The 21,587-nt window shown below is 37.7% G+C and overlaps 1 protein-coding gene across 3 annotated transcripts in view; it reads left to right on the forward strand.

The window, feature by feature from the left end:
- The window catches only part of IDE (insulin degrading enzyme), a 101,680-nt gene that overhangs the window by 53,427 nt on the left and 26,666 nt on the right, over positions 1-21,587 (forward strand). For all 3 annotated transcript variants that reach the window (XM_014862941.3, XM_044754133.2, XM_014862940.3), the window contains exons 5-14: positions 1,401-1,523; positions 3,762-3,874; positions 4,579-4,741; positions 5,412-5,504; positions 5,945-6,036; positions 7,015-7,095; positions 8,639-8,742; positions 16,463-16,565; positions 18,752-18,874; positions 20,781-20,863. In XM_014862941.3, the coding sequence (XP_014718427.1) occupies positions 1,401-1,523; positions 3,762-3,874; positions 4,579-4,741; positions 5,412-5,504; positions 5,945-6,036; positions 7,015-7,095; positions 8,639-8,742; positions 16,463-16,565; positions 18,752-18,874; positions 20,781-20,863 (1,078 nt within the window). The remainder of the gene's footprint in view (positions 1-1,400; positions 1,524-3,761; positions 3,875-4,578; positions 4,742-5,411; positions 5,505-5,944; positions 6,037-7,014; positions 7,096-8,638; positions 8,743-16,462; positions 16,566-18,751; positions 18,875-20,780; positions 20,864-21,587) is intronic.

The raw sequence follows: 21,587 nt of genomic DNA on the forward strand, positions 1-21,587 counted from the left end.
TGAAACTGAGGCTTTTAGAATCTTCATTTAGTAGAAAAGGGAGGCACCATCAATATTCAGGTTTCACTTTAATATGAGATATGAGAGAACTTCAAATCATTACCCAGCAAAAAGCTGTTTTGTTTTTTTTTTTCCTGAGGAGCTGGGACTCTCGGTACCTTTAAGAGCACCTGAATCCCTCAGGTAGAGTGAGGGCATGTCTCAGGACCCCAGGTAGGGCAGATCTGGAATTTAACTGGATCTTTCATGAGAAACTGAGGACTAGTTAAGAACCTGGAAACTTGACTGACAGGCTAGTGCTAGTGAATATGAGTACATTTGATTGCTTTGTTACCAGGAAAAGGTTAATGAGTACTTGCTAGGCTTTTTTCTTGCACACACTCTCCACTAGACCTGTTGATTCAAACCTTCTGGGCCGTGAATGCTCAGGGTGCCATGCAGCTCTACAAGGCTGATGACTGGGTCTGAGAACGCCATCTGGTGCCTCTCTCTAGATAGCCAGTTTAGTGAAAGTGGCTCTCCCAGCGCCGGTTCATCGGCCATTATAATAACCCAAGGCGGAAAAAACCACATCAGGAGTATGTTCTGTCACAGTTTCATCTCTTCAGATGAAAGACAGGAGCCCACTTAGTAGTGTAAGCAGGAACAATAATTAAAGTTATATATACTAGGATTTTAGGGTATTTTTAGTCAAGATACCATTTTTGGAGAGACATCAATTATTGAAATTCCATCTCCCTGTCTGTAAATTGCAAGATCTTTATTAGAAAGGTAATACTTAGAGAGTTTGACTATTTGCGTTTGACATGCATATTTTTTCCTAATGGAATTAGTTATTAAATTTCATAAGAGATCTCTTAGTGGTATACTATATTCATCACTTGAGACTTATAAAAATAGCATTGCATCCTATTTTTACCAGTGTAGATCAAATCCATGAGAATTCACATCACAAATTTAATGCTTCAGCCAGGAATAGTACATTTCTTTCCACAAGTAACTTGGCAAGTTCCAAAAAGATCCCTCAGTGACTATGTTCAATTAATTATGGAGCACTTAGGGAATTGAAAATTAAAGTAAATGTGAATGGAGGCCATGTGGATCTCATTTTGTCTTGTAAGAGCTCATAATACCTATATCTTATAAGGATTTTAAGAAGTATAATGTTTATAAAGCAATCTGAGTTCCTGAGGGAGAACTCTCTAGTTTAAAATGTTACTAGTTTGTACTATACTGTCCTGTTTGTCCACCTTACATTCAGACATACTCCACTAGTCATTATGTGGGTTAGTTTGAACTCTGTTTTGTAAGTTCACCTTAGAGCAATGTCAGTAATAATTACAAACCTGTAAAGTCCACATAATTTGCTTCTTCTGAGAAATATTTTTCCTCTCTTTCAGGTAACAAATATACTCTAGAGACCAGACCAAACCAAGAAGGCATTGATGTAAGACAAGAGCTATTGAAATTCCATTCTACTTATTATTCATCCAACTTAATGGCTATTTGTGTTTTAGGTCGAGGTAAGAAACCTTAAAATTTTTTCATAGAATTAGATAATGTAAGTTTTCCGTTTTGGCTCTTTCAAAGTGTTGGAAGAAGGATATAAGATGGAGCCTTTTATCTGATCAGAGGCTTTTGAAAATGATCTCCTTACTGGAGAATATGTGGAGAGGTTTGTTTTTAACTCCCTGTGTTCTAAAAAGCTTAGGAGATTTTAAATGGAGACCTGAGGAAAATATAAATTAACAGTAGGTGCTCTAAGCTTGTAAAAATAAGGAAAGGAAGTATAAAGGGAAAGATTGACAGTTGTGACCTTAAAACAGTTCAAAAAGGAAAAAAATTAAACGGCAAATGATTAGCTGGGAAATCTCTTTGGAATATAAACAACAAGGTTTGATTTTTAAAATGCAAATTAACTAATGACAATATATTGTTTCCCCCTATTAAATAACCTTAATTTTGTTTTTGGTTTTAAGAAGTGCCCATTATGGAGGAGAGGTAGTCTTCTGTATTAGTGATGTATACAATTTACACAATTGGTCCATGCTTTCTGGAAGGCTATTTAACAAGATGCATCATCCTTAAAAAATACACTTTTAGTTCTAGAAATGCAGTCTAAGGAAGTAATCAGAGTGGTTCAAACAGGTGATGTACAAGGATGTTTCTGTCAGTGTAGTATTTATTAGTGAAAAGTTAGAAATAATCTAAATGTTCATTAATAGGAGATTAGTTAAATAGTGATGTTATAGTTATATAATAGAGTGTCTTATAGAAGATAACATCCCTTCTCCCTCTTTCTATTTTCCTATCTGCTTTATTTTTCTTTATAATATTTGTTACCACCTGAAATACTAAATATTTGTTTATCGTTGTCTGCTGTACCAGAATGTAAGTTACTTGAGAATAAAAGCTGTTTTGTTTACTTTTTTGTCCCTAGTGCCTGGGTTAGTGCTTCATACATCACAGGTACTTGGTAAATAAATATCGAATGAATAAACAATTTTATTAAATTATTATTTAATAGAAATTATTATTAAATAGAAAACAAGCACTCTATAAAAACACTATGTGCTATATGATCCCATTTGGGGATTTATAAAAAATTCTAATAGACATAAATGGGAGACATATGACAAAGTAGGAAAACATATACCAGAAATGTAATAATGTGGTACAGTAGTTAAGAACTCATGCTCTAGAGTTCCGACAGCTTGGGTTTGAATTCTTTTTTTTGAGGAAGATTAGCCCTGAGCTAACTACTGCCAGTCCTCCTCTTTTTGCTGTGGAAGCCTGGCCCTGAGCTAACAACCGTGCCCACCTTCCTCTACTTTATACGTGGGATGCCTACCACAGCATGGTGTGCCAAGCTGTGCCATGTCGGCACCCGGGATCCGAACCAGCGAACCCCGGGCTGCCAAGAAGCGGAATGTGCGAACTTAACCACTGCACCACCGGGCCAGCCCCGGGTTCAAATTCTAAATATACCACCTACTCAGTTGTGTGGCTGTGAGCTGATAACAAAGTTACTTCAGTTCTCTGAACTTCAGTTTTTGCATTTGTAAAATGGTCATGGTACCTCATACTTGTTGTGGGGTTTAATCGAGATAATGCAGAAAAAGTATTTAGCATAGTGCGTGGCATGTAGCAAATACTGCATGAATGGTAGCTACTCCTAGAATCTCATAATCATGGGTTTATGGACGACTTGTGTTTTCTTCTTTTTGCTTTTGTTTTCCTGTTTTCTGCTATTGGCAGATGTTACTTTTGTAGTTAGGAAATAAACAACTAAATATATTTTAACCTGGAATAGGAACCAGGATATAAGAGGGTAATGAAGAAAGTATACTCTGTAACCCAGTGTACCTTCCACAGGTAGACGGGTCCAGAGTGTTAAATATCTCTGATGTTTAGAGCCTAGTCCGCTTACACTCAAGTCTTTAATCCATCTCGAGTTGATTTTTGTGCATGGTGTAAGGGAATGGTCTACTTTCATTCTTTTGCATGTAGCTGTCCAGTTTTCCCAACACCGTTTATTGAAGAGACTCTCCTTTTGTTTTAATACACCTGAGACTTTTCAGGAGATCCTAAGGGTTTTTTTTTTTCCAGCTTTACTGAGATATAATTGGCAGCGTTGTGTAAGTTTAAGGTATACAATATGGTGATTTTATGTATGTATGTATGATCCTAAGGTTTTAAATACTACCCATTATATGTTATAATTAGTTTAAGTTCTGTATTCATTGTCTGTTTTCTTGTAGAATCTTTAGACGACCTGACTGATCTGGTGGTAAAGTTATTTTCTGAAGTAGAGAACAAAAATGTCCCATTGCCAGAATTTCCTGAACACCCTTTCCAAGAAGAACATCTTAAAGTAAGAGCATGTATTTCTAGTATTTTTTTTAAATTTATGGATATAATAGATGCTTAGTTTATCAAAAAGTAGATGAGGGCCAGCCTCAGTGGCACAGTAATTTGGCATACTCCACTTCAGCACCTCGGGTTTGATTCCTAGGTGCAGACCTGCACCACTCGTCTGTCAGTGGCCATGCTGTGGTGGCGGGTCACATAGGAAGATTGGCAGCAGATGTTAGCATAGGGTGAATCAGCCTCAGCCAAAACAAGTAGATGAAAAATTCTGGAGGTTTCATTATTTATATAGTTTTTAATATTTGTCTGGATAATTAAATAAATTTCACATTTATTAGGGCATGTATCACCAAAAAGATGTCAATATGTTCTGATTTTTGCATGCTAAAAGTAGTTTTAGTAGCTACAGCCTTGGCAGACTGTAGAAGCTATTTTACCCAGTGCCAGAAGGCAAGCCTCCAGAATTTTTAGCTGCATGGTCTGGGGACCAAACATGGACTGCATACCAACTGTAATGAAATTCCACTACGAGTGAGCCTGGTTCATTTCTTTCTTTGTGGTCAGTATGATTTTCTCTGGCAATTGATTCTCTCCTGAATTTGGGATTCTTCTGTGAAAATCTGTATCCTTCATAGTTTGTAAATATTTTATTCCGTAGGAGTGGTATATAGCTAATCTTTTGTGATTTGTTTGGTTTTTTTCCCCCAGCAACTTTACAAAATAGTACCCATTAAGGATATTAGGAATCTTTATGTGACATTTCCCATACCTGACCTTCAGAAATACTACAAATCAAATCCTGGTCATTATCTTGGTCATCTCATTGGGCACGAAGGTCCTGGGAGTCTGTTATCAGAACTTAAATCAAAGGGTAAGTCTGTTGGGCACCAGCTTCTGAGCGTAGTACTTCAGCATAACTTCTTACTCTGGCTCTCATTTTCTCCTAAATATTTTCCTGTGAAGGAACATTTTCAAATGTTTAGGATTTATGGGAGAGTGAGGCGGTAGTTGTTAGTGTGGCTTTGTTTTTCGCTTTAGGTTTTTTTTTTTCATAGTTTGCTTGACCCTTCAGTATTGAGAATTGAAGGTTAGATATTTCAAAAGATATTATGGTGTATGTTTTAAACAGGTTGAGATTAGAAAGTAAAAGCTTACATTGGGTATTCTTTACCGTCTCTGTGACATGTCTGCACATCAATTTGCCTGTTCGTACCTGCCAAACAAGAGGGTGTGTTAGATCAAACAGATGCTGTCCAAGGCCCCTCTCAACTCAGACCCTGCTGTTACATAACATGTAAGCACAGGACTCTACTCTTGATTTGGGAACTGATTTGAGGAGTCCCGAGGAGAGCTCCCAACCCAAAAAGTCCCTTGAATCTTCTTCAGTATCTGAAACTGCTTTTCCGAACTGATTTTTTTTGGTCTTTTCTGCAAGAGGTCCATTCTCATCTCTTGGGAACATATGGTATGAAGTTTTTTTAATTCCTTGTCTTAAAAGAAGCCACACGTGCAATCATGCTGGTTTCTTTTTAATGTTACAGGCTGGGTAAATACTCTTGTTGGTGGACAGAAGGAAGGAGCCCGAGGTTTTATGTTTTTTATCATTAATGTGGACTTGACTGAGGAAGGATTATGTAAGTATTGACTTTTTGGTTTTTGAATGAAAATTGACTTCTCCTTATTTACTTTTTTTAACTTCTATGTGCTGTGGATCTGTTTTATGTTGTAAAGCTATTAAACACTTTAATTCATACAATTTATTTGTTATTTTTTTCATGTGTAACTTGGCCTTCATTTCATGGATGATTTTCCCTCCTCAACAACTGATCCTTATGTTACACTTGTAAAATGTGTACTTGGCTTTTTATTTGCTCATTTACTCCCCAAAGCCCCTTCTGTCACATATCCCAGAACCTGGAGGGCCATGTGTGTGGGACCCTAAAACCAGTCTCAGGGAGATGAGAACTCCATTTCTAGGAGGGACCATCTTCTGCTTACCTGACTTTAGGAGCTAGGAGCGAGCTTTGAAGGATTCGAGGACTGAATGGTTTTTAAGTGTGCCCCTTTTTTCCAGTACACGTTGAAGATATAATTTTGCACATGTTTCAATACATTCAGAAGTTACGTGCAGAAGGACCTCAAGAATGGGTTTTCCAAGAGTGCAAGGTAATTTTGTTTCACCAAAATTTTTCTTAAGGAAATTTTTCAAACGATAAACATATGTGAATTAATTTAAATTTGAACCCCAGTGAAACTTTGCAAGTTTTTTTTCCTGATCTAAACTCTAAAATTTTGCAATGCATACTACCTTTAGTTAAGGGTTAGTTGTGCTAGTCTGATTGGCTCCCTGGGGCACAAGGAAGGGTTAAGGCATCACGTAGCCTTTTTTAGGAGGGAGAAGGGAAGAAATCGGATTGCTTTCTATGCCTCAGAAGAAAGCCAGCAGTTTCTGGAGTTTGTGTCTATCAGGGCTTACTTTACCCTCTGCCTGAAGCTGCTTGAGTTCTGTCATTTTCTGGTGATAAAAATTTGTAGTAAAACTACAAAAAAAATTTGTAGCAAACTCTCAAAGAAAATATGATTGTGTTCTTAAAAGTGATTTTATTGTTATGTGTAGAAAAGCCTGGCTCTCTCTCTCTCTTTTTTTTTTTGCATAGAGCAAAACATCTTTGTTTTCTAAAATTCTAAAGGCTTCTTTTAAAGGCTTTTTAAAAGTATGTACCTTTTATTTAAGGCCTATCGATATTCTGAAATGTATTTTAGGATGAGAGATCCTCTTTACCTAGATAAAAGTTTAAAGATGTAATCTCTGCTTGTGAAACTTATAGCAATAACTTCTAGTTTGGGTGCACTTCTCTGAATGGGTCAACAAAGTCATCATCTGTGCAACTGTTGGATCTCACAAGGTTCCTCTACAGTTTTCCTAATTCTTTGGCTACTAGTTTCAATAATTTAGGCTATAGAATTGTATTCTATATTTGTTATTTTCATTCATATTATATACATTTTTAAATCAAGCATAGCCATTTTTTCAGAAAGTGTGATAGTTAAATATGGAGTAGAAAGTCTATAGTGCAAAGCAAACACTAAAAAAATATAAACAATAGATAATTTTTATCTAATTGGATTAACTTTCCATTTTAGGACTTGAATGCTGTCGCTTTTAGGTTTAAAGATAAAGAGAGGCCAAGGGGCTATACTTCTAAGATTGCAGGAATATTGCATGTAAGTTTGTTGTTATTTTACTGTTTACGTTGGTGTATGAAGTATTTCAGTGATCTTGAATACATTATTTTCAGTACTACACAAATGATAAAAATTGAAGCTGCAGTATAAAATTTTAGACTTTGTAGCAACCAAATAAACTTTGATGTCAAGCTATGCTTAAAAAATCTTAATTTTCATCATCCTAAAAATTATCATCTGTAATATTTTTCATTACATGGGCATTTTGCTTACTAGCTTTAAATATTTTTCAATTCTACAATGTGTCAAGTGCTACTTATGTGAAAGCTATAGATCATCCACTTTTCTCCATTTCCATTGCTAACGCCCTACTATGAGCTGCCATCATTTCTTGCCTGGACTACCATCATAGTCTCTTACCTGGGTTCCCTGTTTTCCTTCTTGTCCCCCACTGTAGTTTATTCTTTCAGCTTCAGTGATCTTTTGAAAACCAAAATCAGATTGTTTCACTCCTCTGTGTCAAATGCTTCAATGGTTTCCCATCAGAGTTGGAATAAAATCCAGAATTTTGCCTTGGCCTACAAGGTGATCTGGCCCCAGCCTCTCTCTCATGTCTCTCTGACCATATTCCATACCACTCTCCAACCTCCCTCTCCCATTTCCATTCCCCTCCAGCAGTACTGGCTGTCTGCCTAGTCTTCAAGCATTGAATTTATTCTTCCCTCTCAGTCTCTGTTACATTTCCTGTTTTCTCTACCTGGAACACTCTCTGGTCTTTACATGGCCGGATTCTTCTTATCATTTGGGTATCCACTCAGATGTCTCTTCCTCAGAGAGACCTTCCCTGCCCTCCTGGTCATGCCTCTGCCCCTTTTTAATTTTCTTCATAGCACCTGTCACTGTGAAGATATTTGTTTATTGTCCGCCTCCCTCTCAATTAGGATGTGAGCTCCTTAGAGAGCAAGGACATCATCTGTCTTATCTTAGCAGCATCTAGAACACTGCCTGGCACAGGGTAGGTGTTCATTAAATAGTTGTTGAATGAATGAATCAGTCTGTCTCAGTGCATTGGAAGTTGCTCTTACTAAAAAGCGTCTTCTACATTATTTTTCTTCACTAGCCAAAAATGTCATTTTTTTCTCCACGACAGATTTCTAAATGCTTGTCTGATTTTATTCATAGATATTTGAGAAGAGATTCTGTTTGTAAAAGTGTGTGTACTTTATATGAAGAATTCTATAGGTGTCAGCATTTAACCATCAGATTTTTTTTGTTAACAAGTGCTTAGTTTTTAACTAGAAATATTGCTCACATTTTTCCCTGAAAAACTGTGATTTTGCTCTCTATAATGTAAGTGTATTTGGTGATTAACTGCAAAATCATCCCACAGTATGAAACTGCTTAAAGCATGGAGGAAAGAGAAAAGATTCAGAAATTTTTCCAGTGGGAAAAATTTCGAAGGGAAAGAGGAGGTGTAAAATAATGGATTTATGTGTCAGAGATCTGTTTGCTTTAATAAATTAGACTCTCTAGTAGCCTTGCACATTTTATTTATTTACTTATTTATTTTCCTTTTAAAAAGTATTATCCCCTAGAAGAAGTCCTCACAGCTGAGTATTTACTGGAAGAATTTAGACCCGATTTAATAGAGATGGTTCTCGATAAACTCAGACCAGAAAATGTCCGGTGAGTCACTCTACAGATTTTACTGTTATATACTAAAATTTTCAATAATGATTAGAATCTGAAAATTTGAAATTGTGAGTAAAATACTTTTAAACTTCTTATCAAGCATGATTACAGAAATAGAGAGGATAGTATAATGAAGCAATACCAAACTTCAACAGTCAGTACCTGACCAGGCTTTTTGATCTTTGCTCACCCTTCTTCACTTATCCTCTCTCCACTCTGAATTATTCTGAGGCAATATCTCTAAAACGTGAAGACTTTTTCTTTTATATTATAATTTCATTATCATGAATAAACTATAAAAATATATTATCTTAACTTTGCTTCATTCTTACTCAGATGCCCAAGGTATCAGCTCACCTATCTGGTTTTATAAGCAAGTGAGGACACTGCCTTTTTAATAAGTAGAAGAAAGGATTACGTCTCAGAATGCTTCTGACGGAGCAGTGGTTAACCAGGAGATAGGTCAAAAATTGGACGAGCTCTTACGGTAACAGAAGTATTCCTGTCAGAGAAGGGTCAGCCCTAAACAGCTTGTGAGCTACCACATGATATTTCTGCCTTAAAATTGAATTTCATCTATATTTTCTAAAGTTAAATAATAGAAGGAATATACTTTATTAGCACATATTCTGCTTTTTAAATTTTTCTCTGTCAAGCACATATTTCCAAAATTCTCCTGGGAACTTGGCAGTTGAGTAAATATGGTTTTGGAACAGTTGCTTTATGAATAAAATCAACAATCTGTAGGACTTTTTGAGGAAAAAAAATCCTTTTGACAGAACTGTTCTACCAAAGTCTTTTTCCTGGTTGTCATTGTTTGAACTTTTCCAGACATAAACTGGCAACAAACAATGGGAAGAGCAAATTAAAAGAAGTATTATTGGTGGCTACAAAAATCTATATGTGTGGTAAATCGACATATAACTATACTTACACATTGTACCAATGCCAATTTCCTAGTTTTGATATTGTACTATAATTACGTAAAATGTAACATTGAGGGAAACTGGATGAAGAGTACACAGGATCTCACTGTACTATTTTTGCAACTTCCTGTGAATTTATAATTATTTCAAATTTAAAATTTTTTTAATTATTTATAATAGCAACAAAAACATAAAATACTTAGGAATGAATTTAACCAGAGATAAAAAAGACCTGTAGACAAAAAACTACAAAACAGTGCCAAGAGAAATTAAAGACCTTGTTCATAGGTTAGGAAACTCAATATTATTAAGATGTCGGCTCTCTCCAGTGTGACTTACAGACTGAGTGTAATCACAGTCAAAATCCTGGTAGGCTGTTTTTTCTTTTAGAAATTGGTAAGCTGACTCCAAAATTCATATGGTTATACAAAGGACTTAAGACTAGCCAGAACAGTCTTACATAAAAAAAACAAAAGTTGAAGGACTTAAACTACCGGATCTTAGGACTTACTATAAAGCTACAGTAATTAAGACATTGCAGTATTGGCATAAGGAGAGACAAAAAAATCAGTAGAATAGATAAGAGTCCAGAAATAGGCCCACCACATATATGGTCAATTAATTCCTTTTTTTTTTTTTGGTAAAAAATGCATAACATAAAATTTACCATCTTAACCATTTTTAAGTGTACAATTCAGTAGTGTTAAGTGTATTTGTTTGTTGTGAGACAGATCTCCAGAACTTTTCATCTTGTAAAAATGAAACTATACCCATTAAACAACAACTCTTCCCAACTCCCTACCCCCCCGCCCCCCATCATCCCCTGGTAACCACCATTTTACTTTCTGTTTCTGTGAATTTGACTCCTGAGATACCTAATAGAAGTGGAATCGTACTTGTCTTTATTTCACTTAACATAATATCCTTAAGGTTCATCAATGTTGTAGCATGTGACAGAATTTCTTTCCTTCTTAGTGCTGAATGATACTCCATTGTGTGTATATACCACTTTTCTATATCCATTCATCCTTGGTCAACTGATTTTTTTGACAAAGGCACCAACATAATTATATTGGGAAAGGAAAGTCTTTCCAACAAATGGTGCTCTTCCACTAGCTGCATAGCCATATGGGAAAAGATGAAATTTGATCTTTACCTTACATCTTTCATGGAAATTAATTTGAGATAGATCATAGACCTAGGTGTAAAAGCTAAAACTGTAAAACTTGTAGAAGAAAACATAGGAAAATAAAAACCTTGAAATAGGCAAAGATTTTTTAGAACATAAAAAGCAGTAACTATTAAAGAAAAAACATTGATAAATTATACTTCATCAAGACTGAAAACTTCTGTTCATAAGGTGATTTGTGCATTTGCTTACATGATTAAGATATGTGGAAGAAAATTACTCAGAACACACAGTAAATCATTTTAGGCTTTTATATTCTGAAAAAAAATTGACCTAAATCCTGTTGAATTTTATTCTATCTCTTCTAAAAACAAAACCACCTATCAACACAAGGAGAAACAGCTTTAAACTTAATAATAGAACTCACTAGACAATTGTTAAGAGTCCTTCCAGTGACTAGTTATGTGTGGCTTTGTCACCTACTAGTCATGAGATCTTGGACAGATCGCTTTTTTCTTCAACCAGTGTTTATTGAATAACTAATGTGAAACCTCAGAATTCGTCACCCTGCAAAGGGGACATGTGAAAAGTTTTTATATAATGTCATGCACACTGCCTCTCATTTAATATTTCCTTGAAACTTGCCCATCTGCAATATGGTGATAGTACTTTATCTTTTTATCTGATGCAAAATGATTTAGCAAAATTGAAAAGTGTTGTACAAGTACAAGGTAATGCTATTTAAGATTATATCACATATTAAGGATAAGCTTTTTTGGTAAGAAAAGCGATGATTTAAATTATGTTCATACAATTCTTGCTGCCAGTGATTTGACCTAGCAACACTTTGTAGGAGTGAATTTGCAGGAGCATTCATTTTACTTTTGTTTAAATTGTCTGTTTCTAAATTTGATATCTTATGCAGTTAGAGTTGAGAACTTCTTTTTCTGTCTGCCCTCACCTTTAAAGAAGAAGTGCTGCTTCTCTGTAGGATTGGTCTCTGTGGCTGGTATAATTGTAACTGTGGCAGATCCGGTGATACAGTGCAGAACAGTCTGGGATCATAGTGCCAGCTACCAGGCCAGACTGGGGTTGCTCACGGATAAGAATACTTTCTTTGATACCTACTGAGACAAGTTTAACTTGCAACCAAGTAGGAAAATAAACAGGAAAATCCTTCAGGATGAGAGGAACCTTAAAGGTCATTTAATCCAACCTCTGTCAGGTATATATCCCTTCTGCAGTATCTCCAACAAGTAGTCACCAGCTTAAAGCCCTCCAAGGATGGGGAGCTCATTAAATGCATAGGTGGTCAGTTCCATTTTTGCCAGTCCTAATTGTTAGGAAGTTCTTTTGAATGTTGAGACTTAATTTACCTGTTACTACTCTGTCAGCAGCATCAACCTGCCTCCTTCGATCCTATCATTTGGTGCCCATTTCACCGTATTAAACCTACAAACACAGCTGTAGGTTGCCGCATGCCTTGCTTAAGTCATAAGTAAATCCATTCGTTTAGGAGGAGTTATTCTTGGTGAATCCATGCAGGTCCTAATGATAACTGTCTTCTTGTCTAAATGTTTGACAGTCTGACAGTCGACTGTAGAATTTTGTCAGGGGTCAAGGCCTAATCCACTGGTTCATCGTTTTTAGGTTATACTCCTTTCCCTTTCTGAAAATCAGAGCGATTGCCCATCTCCAGTCATCTAACTCTTCTGTCCTCCAGTAGTTCTAAAAGGTGACGGGCAGTGATCCTACTAGGACGTGTTAGTTGCCCAAGCATCAGAGAATGTTACTCATCTGTGTTGGAGTATGAGTTCATTTGAATCACTTGGCTGGCTCACTCACCCATCCTGGGCTTCAGTTCCCTTCTTTCGTTGTTTGGTCTACCTTTGCAGTTTAAAGACCTATGCCTCTGTCAAAGACAGTGTAAATTAGAGATCCGTAGTCCTGTCGTTTGCTGACTTGAGATGAGCATATCACATTTTGCTTTGGGTCATGTGTCGTATTGGATTCTGAGTTCCTCTGGGTAGGAACTGTTTTTATCTTTCCGAGAATTCAGGCTGGTAAGGGCTCAGTAAAAGTTGATTGAATACTGTAAGCTTTTAGCCTAAAATTTCTTGATTCCTTCTTACTTTAAGAAACCCTTCAAAAATAAACTTGAATTTCTTCAGCACTTTAGCTTTCCTATCACTGTTCTTTAAGCTTGATTTTGAGTCTCGTCAGTAGATTTTTTTGCATCTTCTTTCTTCTTTTGTGTGTATCTTTTAAAAATATGATTTAATATCATGATATTGTAGAATTCTACTAGTGGAAAGATAGAGTTCATCTAGTTTGAATCCCTATTTAAAAAGTAATGAAACTGAAGCCGAGAGACTTGCCTAATTTAGATCTTAACTGTGATTTTGGCCAGATCTCAAAGAAAGTGAGTCACAGTATCGACCAGAATCCAAGTGTCTGATGCCAGGTCTGTGCCCTGTCCACTAATTCTGTTTTAATTCATCACAATTACCAATGAAGCCTCTACTCATTCTTGGGCATCTTCCCCCTTTTCTCTCTCGGAGACTCTTTGCAAAAGTCTTGTAAGAATTCATTTCTTGGGAACCTCTTGCCTTTTAATGTCTGTAGTCAGTATACTTACTGTTTCTGAATGAATTCCATCCGGCTCCAACAGCTATTCATTCCCGTGAGCATTTCTCAATGGCTGACCTGAAGTCAACAGTCAGCATGCATCCTAACCCACAGTTTCTTTTTCTCACTGTTTTAAGTTTCAGTGTGAGAAAAAAAGTTCATTTTCTTTTATTTCTAAGGATCATGTCAGTACCATATCAGCAGCCAATTCTTTGTGGACAGAAAGTAAAGAATAGCATTGCCACATACGTACACATGTACACACACATTTAAGAAAAAACTCATCAAGACTACTTTTTTAGTATAATTAGATTTCCAGCTGATTGCCTAAGAGGCTATAATATCTGTGCCAGTTTCTTTCAACTGCCTGCAGTTAAATATGCTGCAGCTGTCTGTGGTGTGCTGCAATTATCGTGCCTTGTCTTTTCTTCTCTCCTAATTCAAGTGCTCTTGTGTTTCCCCATTCTGGTTCATAGATTTCTCCATAGGTTTGACATGTGTTTACTTTGTCTCTATTGTTATTCTCCTTCTCTACCTTTTATAATTTATTTTTTAATACATACTGTTCCATTGTATATTTCAATTTTGAATTCCTCAGTGTTACACTAACTCTTGGTCTCCAAAAGTCTCTCTTTTTGTTAGGCCAATATTTGATATTTCATAGTTTGAGGAGCTATGTTTATCTACTTCATATTTACTTCCTTATGATAACATTTCAGATGTTACCCATACACTTTACTTTGGTCTGTAACTATCTAAATCCCTTAGGATCGTACCTGACAATCTCCCTTCTTCCCCACCTTTTTAAACCGGAGCATTACTGGACAGCCTCCAGTGTCTGCTGCTTTCTGTCATATAGTGGTCCTCCAAAACATTTGTCACCTTTCCCTGAGATTTTTCACGTTCTCTCTCAGAATTCACTTTAAAATTTTCTTGTTTCAAAGCGCAAGTCCACTGCCAAATGAATGCTTCAGTCTTCACAAGTTGTAATCAGTCCCTTGCCCATTATTCTGATGCATGGGGTGTCATTCAGGTAAACCAAAGCCATCTATGTAACAGACTTTCCCAAAATCAAGTGTCTCATGGAAGACAAGGTGGGAATGCCGCCTCTCTACCAGGTTATTCCACTTCCTAACACATTTTTCAGAGGTCCCCTTGAGAATCAAGCTGTTCATTCTTTGAGAAGTCAGCAAGAGTGGAAGCAATTTCTAGGACTGAGTCTTAGCAGGCTCTGTCATGTATTGAATGAATGACCTTAAGAAACAACACATACCCTTCAGGTGGCCATGTGAGTTCTGTACACACTCTACACATATTTCTCAAAAGGGATTCTCAGACTGCCAACATGCATCACTTCTGGACATGATAACTGTTTCATCTGTTAAGCCCTGTGAGTCCTCTCTGTGTTTCTGTAGTACACATTCTTTTTTTTTTTGAGGAAGATTAGCCTTAAGCTAACATCTGCCGCCAATCCTTCTCTTTTTGCTGAGGGAGACTGGCCCTGAGCTAACATCCGTGCCCATCTTCCTCTACTTTATATGTGGGTTGCCTGCCATAGCATGGCTTGACAAGGAGTGCGTAGTTCCACACCCGAGATCTGAACCAGTGAACCCCGGGCTGCCAAAGCACAATGTGTGCACTTAACTGCTGCACCACCGGGCCGGCCCCTGTAGTACACATTCTTATTTAGCGTGTTTTCTAGAACTGGTAGTGGTCAGTGACAATTAGGCCAGAGCAGGAACACCTTGAGCTGGAAGGTTAGTCAGTCAAACTGATAGATGAGTCATATTGTTTATGATATCTACCCTAAAGCAGGTGATAACACCAAGTCCAGTTAGCCAGGTGGGATATTTTGTCTTGAATAAATAAGAAATAGACAGTGGTTCAGACAGTCAGGCATTGAAGTTGGGGAGGTCCACCGAGGAGCAGGCATTTGGAACACAGGGATTAGGATTCTGCAAATGGATGGGTGTTCAGTAGTGGGGAGTTTGGTTGCAAGTACTGGGCTTTCAGCTGTGAGGCCAACATTCAGAGGCTATAACCAAATCTCTGGGAGGACAGGTGAGAATAAGGAGGAAGAGACATGGACCTAGTTATTTGAATTGGGAGAAGTGAAGCCGTACAACGGGACTGACTTTATGGCAAGCTATCCAAGCTGTTGGCCTAGCACTCTACTATCCACAAGATTCAAAATGGAATTGGTCCCACCCTGTGGGCTTGAGTAGTCTGCTGATGGGAGTGTAATGATTCCAACTTTGATCATGAAAAGGCAGCAGCGGCAGAAATGTCCCTGACGATCCTCCACAGGGACAGGAGTTTCATTGGTGCAGAGCGTCTTTTGCTCCTCTACTTGTAATCTTTCGTTCACTTATCTTTTGACATCATTTTACCTCCCTTCCAATTTCTCTCCAGGGCTGTTTCTACTATGCCATCAAAGAAAGTTTTTAATGAACCAGAAGACAGAGAGCCCCCTCTTGGTCTTGCCCTCTTCTCTAGCAGCAGAAAGGCCAATGGACATGTAGTAGAGAGAGCTGATGGTAGTCTCTGGCAGGAAAAAAACAGAGCACAAACTTAGCAAGTAATAATATAAGTGTTTTTGGTTTTGGATCTCTGGATGAACCAACTAGTTTTCTTAGCCATTTGTGTTAACCCTGAGCCTGAGCGTTTCCTGGGAGGGAGTACTTTGTTTTGCCGTTTTAAGGACTATTTTTTCAACTGAACTTATTCCATTTTTTCCCTAGCTACTCTTCTTTTAAAATTTCAGTCAATAGCATACCCACAAGAGTCTTTCCTGCAAGCACTTTTTCACATTAAAAATGATGAGCTGTAACCAAAGGATAACAGAGACTCTGATCAGAAACCTCTATATATCCGTTGCCTGTTTCAGCTAACTTAAAGGACTTGCTGTATATTATAGGCCCAATTCATTCTTGGGTGTTGTTTACGTTTTCATGAGTAAGGTTCTATAAATTTATGTATACAACATGAGTTTATAGATTTTTGTTTGTTTGTTTTTTCCATCTATCTCTAGGGTTGCAGTAGTTTCCAAATCTTTTGAGGGAAAAACGGATTGCACGGAAGAGTGGTATGGAACCCAGTACAGACAAGAAGCTATACCAGATGAGGTCATTAAGGTAGAGTCAACGCATCTATGAATAAGCCTAATGTGTGAGGGACACAGAAGGACTCGAGCTCCCTAGATCAGCCCGCTCACAGCCCTGAGTGTGGAGGATGATGGCCCAGTGCTGTCTGTACCTTCCTGAGAGGAGTGAACAAGGAGATAGAGAGCTGGAGCTTAGGTTTATGCATGAAAAAATGCCACTGTGGCCACTTTCTCATGTTCTGTGATACCAGCAGGGCTGTAAAGCAGACTCCCATCCCCATGCAGTCAAAGATCATTAAAGTCCAAATACACGGAAGAGCAAAGGCACCGAGACAGGCAGGAGAGATGGGAGTAGACAGCATGAAAGCCTGATGCAGGGGCTCCAGAGAGCGCACAATCTTGCTGTGAACACAGGTGGGGAGAAGTCTCTGGAATTCCATACTGTCTTCACTTTAGGAAGCGCTGTATTTTATGCCTCATATTGTATCATTGTTCTTTTTGTCAACACAGGGGAATTAGGATTTGTTTCAAAACGAATATGTTTAAGGATTGGCACCTGGGCTAACAACTGTTGCCAATCTTTTTTTTTTTTTTTCTGCTATATCTCCCCAAAGCCCCCCTGTACACAGTCGTATATCTTAGTTGCAGGTCCTTCTAGTTGTGGGATGTGGGATGCCGCCTCAGCGTGGCCTGATGAGCCGTGCCATGTCCGTGCCCAGGATCCGAACCCTGGGCCACCGCAGTGGAGTGCGCAAACTTAACCACTCGGCCATGGAGCCGGCCCCACGAATATCTTTAGATAGTGTTACTCCATTCATCAGTAGTCAAGATTTTGTTTGTGAGTCTTATCTACTTGTTTAGCACTTTTTCTTTTTTGGTTCTCATTGGCTGTGTAGCTTTGAGATTGTGTCGTTTATTCATGAGAAGACACCAGAAAGCCTTGCTCTGACTAGATTCTAGTTAAACTCAAGTAATGGACATTTCTTAAGTGTACTTGTGTTATCACAAAACAGAAAAAAAAAAAGAAATAGTTTAAGAAAGAAAATCATTACTGATACTTCTGACATACACAGCACAGAAGGAGATCACTGGAACCCTTTAGCCTGTGAAAATATCCATCTTGCTAAACTGTGACGAAAGCTCATCTCCCATGAATTAGTGCTGGGTCTGAACTAATCCTAAAACAAGAGAGAACCCCTGTTCACCAAACTCTGACCATGACACACCTGCCCTGGTGGGAATTTTTTAAAAACAAATTTGTCTGGGAGCTCAGCAGTGAAATTACTTACTAAGTGTTTACCAGTCTCTACTATTCAGCCATTATGGAGACTTAAGTTGCTGCTTATAAATAATATGGCCAAGATCCCCACCATCCCACTGCCAAAGGACACAAAGGCAGGGACGAAAATAGAACAGAAGCTAGAAAGCTGTGCCACATCATCTGGAGACCAAATTACTGAACCTCAGATTACTGGCAGACATTTGCTTTTATTTTTTTTTAAATAATGAAAAGTCTTATAAATTAAAATTCAACAATCAATGGCTTGTGGTCTGTCCCGCTTAGCTTTTGGAACGAGGCCACGGAACAGATCCAGCCTGCAGGTTGTCTCAACCCTGTCTCACAATCCAGACTTAAGTTTCAACTTTGTCCTTAACCTTGTGCTCGAATTACTGGTTCACTTGAGAGTTCACGTGGTCATCTGGGAGAGGTGTGGGCCAGGCCTGAAGAAGAAATACTGAAGTGAAAGAAGCCCCCTTTAGCCTAGCTTTCAGGCTACATGCTAGTAACGCAATATAGCTGGAAGCTCAGCTCATATAAATGACCTGTAGTTTAGCAGTTGTGGGAATGTGTCCCTGTACAGATTATTCTCCACCTTTAAAGAGCTAGAGGGAACATGATCTTCATACGGACCTGTTAGCCTCTCAGTGTCCTACAGTCTCAGATTGTTCCTTCACCTCAGCTGGTCACTTTGGAGATGTGTAAAGAGGAAAGATAGATAAGTAAAAAAACTTGATTCGTACTAGAGACTCCAACTCAAGTTTCATGAAAAGTCATCAATAGATCTTGGGAGTAGCCTCTTTATATATGATGGAAAAGAATGCTGTGTGACATTTATCCCCTTAATATTTGCCTGGATAGTAAGCAGAGTGACTATTTTAAACTCTTGAATCAAACTCTAATTGCTTTTGTGTGTGTGTTTCTTATTATTTATCCAGAAATGGCAAAATGCTGACCTGAATGGGAAATTTAAACTTCCAACAAAGAATGAATTTATCCCTACGAATTTTGAGATTTTATCATTAGAAAAAGAAGCGACACCATACCCTTCTCTTATTAAGGTAACTTGTTAGAATCGGTGATTTTAAGTTTAGGGGACAGACCTGTTACATGGAAGGGACCAGAGAGATGATTTCTTACATTTGGTACTATATTGATTTGAGGGGCTCACATCCTAAGAGGTGACGAAAGTTGCGGGGAGAATAGCTATAGAAATATTAGAAGGCTATAAATGTTAAAGCAAACAAACAAACAAAACTACTGTAAACAATGTAGAATCTAGGGAATTATTTTCTTTGCAGAAAAAAAATAGTAAGTCTGGACTGTAACCACAAATCTATTAAGATAGTGGCCTCTTTTCCATATTCACTGAAGACCCAGTAAGGAAGTAATTTTATGCAGCATCATGAAAGGTAGAGATAAGAAAGAATCTCTAAAGCCTGGAAGAGAGCATATCCAATGAAAGCTGTTGGATTTCTTGCCTTTAAAAACAATTCTCGTTTTGACAGGGTGATTATATGAAGTTAATGGAGTTATAAGCCAGTGAGAAGATGATTGAAAAGTGTTTTTTTGCTTTTCCCTTTGTCATAATGTTCTTTTCATGTCATTATTTCACATCTTGGGTAAATTGTGTACAAAAATGAGTCAAATTATTACAGCATATCCTCTTTTTAAACTCTAAAAGTAACTCTTTCCAAACTCTTCACCATACGTTTACATCTTTCTTGCTTTTTATTTTCTTCAAATGACCTAACATTCAGATTAACTCAATGAGACAAGAATTGGTGTTTAGGAACATGAAATTTAATTTATCTAAAGCAACTAATTATTAATGAGACAACCATTTTTCTTTAAAAATGATATTTTAACAAGTTACAGGTTTGGTTATTCAAAGAGAAAGATTTTTACCTCTCTTACTGTGTGTTTGTTGATTGTTTTAAATAGGCTTCCTCAGAATAAGCTAAGGAGAACATTAAACCATTGATATCTCTTGTCAGAGTTTCAGGTGGTTTCAAGTGAACATCTAAGGCTATTTTAATATAGTAGGAGTGAAGTGGAGAGACAAGGTAGTGACTTATTTGTTCATCCTTGACTGTCTTAGTTGTCCATTGCTGTGTAAAAAATTACTCCAAAATCTAGCAGCTTAAGACTACAAACATTTGTTTTATCTCTCACAATTTCTGAGGGTTGGGAATCTGAGAGTGGCTTAGTTGGGTTGTTCTGGCTCAGGGTCTTTCATGAGGTTACAGTCAAGCTGTTGGCTGGGGCTTCGGTCATCTGAAGGCTCATCTGGGGCTGGAGGACTCTTTCAAGTTCAGTTGCATAGTTGTTGGCAGGCCGTGGTTCTTCACCACGTAGGCCTCTCCTTAGATTTGCTTTGGCGTCACAGATGGCTTCCCTCAAAGTGAGTGATCCGAGAGAGAAAGTGAGTCATCAAGATGGAAGCCACAGTCTTTTATTATCTAATCTCCAAGGTATCATACCATCACTTCTGTCATATTCTGTTGGTGTTAGATAGACCAACCCTGGTCCATTGTGGGAGAGAGGACTACACAAGGGTGTGAATTCCAACAGGCAGGATTGTTGCTGCCCACCTTGGAGGCTGGCTGCCACACACCCCCAAGGACTCCTGCATCTGCCTCCTAGTGTCCAGAAGGAGAGGGACAAGACAGTTGGTATTGGTTCTCCAATCTGTCTCTTCCTCCACTGTGTCACCAGCTCCCTAACCCAGGGAAGACAGAAGAGTAATTTATCTCTGCTGCTGAAATCGGCAGTCTTCTGTCTTCAGCTTCTCCCCAAGCATACGCCTGCCCCTCTGAGTGTGCTTCAAGGCCATGAGACGGCAGCTTCTCCAGAACAAAACTCTGAACTATTGCCTCTGTCCTACTCTTCTTGAAGAGTGGTTTGATTAAACTTTTTTGTTGAATATGCCCATATTTCCCTAACCAAATTGTTTCTCTATCACAGGATACAGCTATGAGCAAACTCTGGTTCAAACAAGATGATAAGTTTTTCTTACCGAAGGCTTGTCTCAACTTTGAATTTTTCAGGTATGTAAAATGAATCCAGCTACAAAGTTTCTTATAAAAATCAACAATTAAATTTCTAGAAGTTATCTTTGCTTCCTTGAGGACCCATGTCTAGAAATAAAAGGAATTAGCATTATTTAGCCTGGACAGGGGAAGGCTGCTGGGGTTCAGGACTGTTGTAAGAACTGAGATTATTAATTCTTCCTTCTCATTGATGAGTACACCCTTTAACTGAAATGATTTATGTTAGCTATTAGGAGGACCTTCCTAACCTTCAGGATGGTGGAATCTGGGGAGGCTATAGACTCACCCAGAAGTTTCACTGAAGAAAGATTAGATAATTCTGGGTCTTTTTTTGTTGTGACTTTGGTTTTATATTCTTGGAATTTGCCCAGGAGAAGCAGTAATAGTTCCTGAATAGTAGTTCCTTGGGTCGCTTCTACCCCTTTAATTGTCTGGAGCCCTGGGATATTGCTTTCCCCATTCATGGCTTGGTTACTTAAAAGTGATTTAATAAAAAGGAATAAGATGTTTAGTAAAAATCTATGAATAGTGGTACGTTGCAATGATTTCTCAATATAAATCTTCAGTTCATCTCTGTCTCTTATTTATTTATGTGGGAAAGTATATCACCCAGTTCAAATTTTACTCTGAGTTTACACTTTATAATTTTATATTTCTAAAATTCAATTTATGTGTTTATGAAATAAACCTATCATCCTGTAATAATGTGAATATGATGATC

The sequence above is a fragment of the Equus asinus genome, chromosome 2, assembly GCF_041296235.1.
Source record: "Equus asinus isolate D_3611 breed Donkey chromosome 2, EquAss-T2T_v2, whole genome shotgun sequence".
NCBI lineage: Eukaryota > Metazoa > Chordata > Mammalia > Perissodactyla > Equidae > Equus > Equus asinus.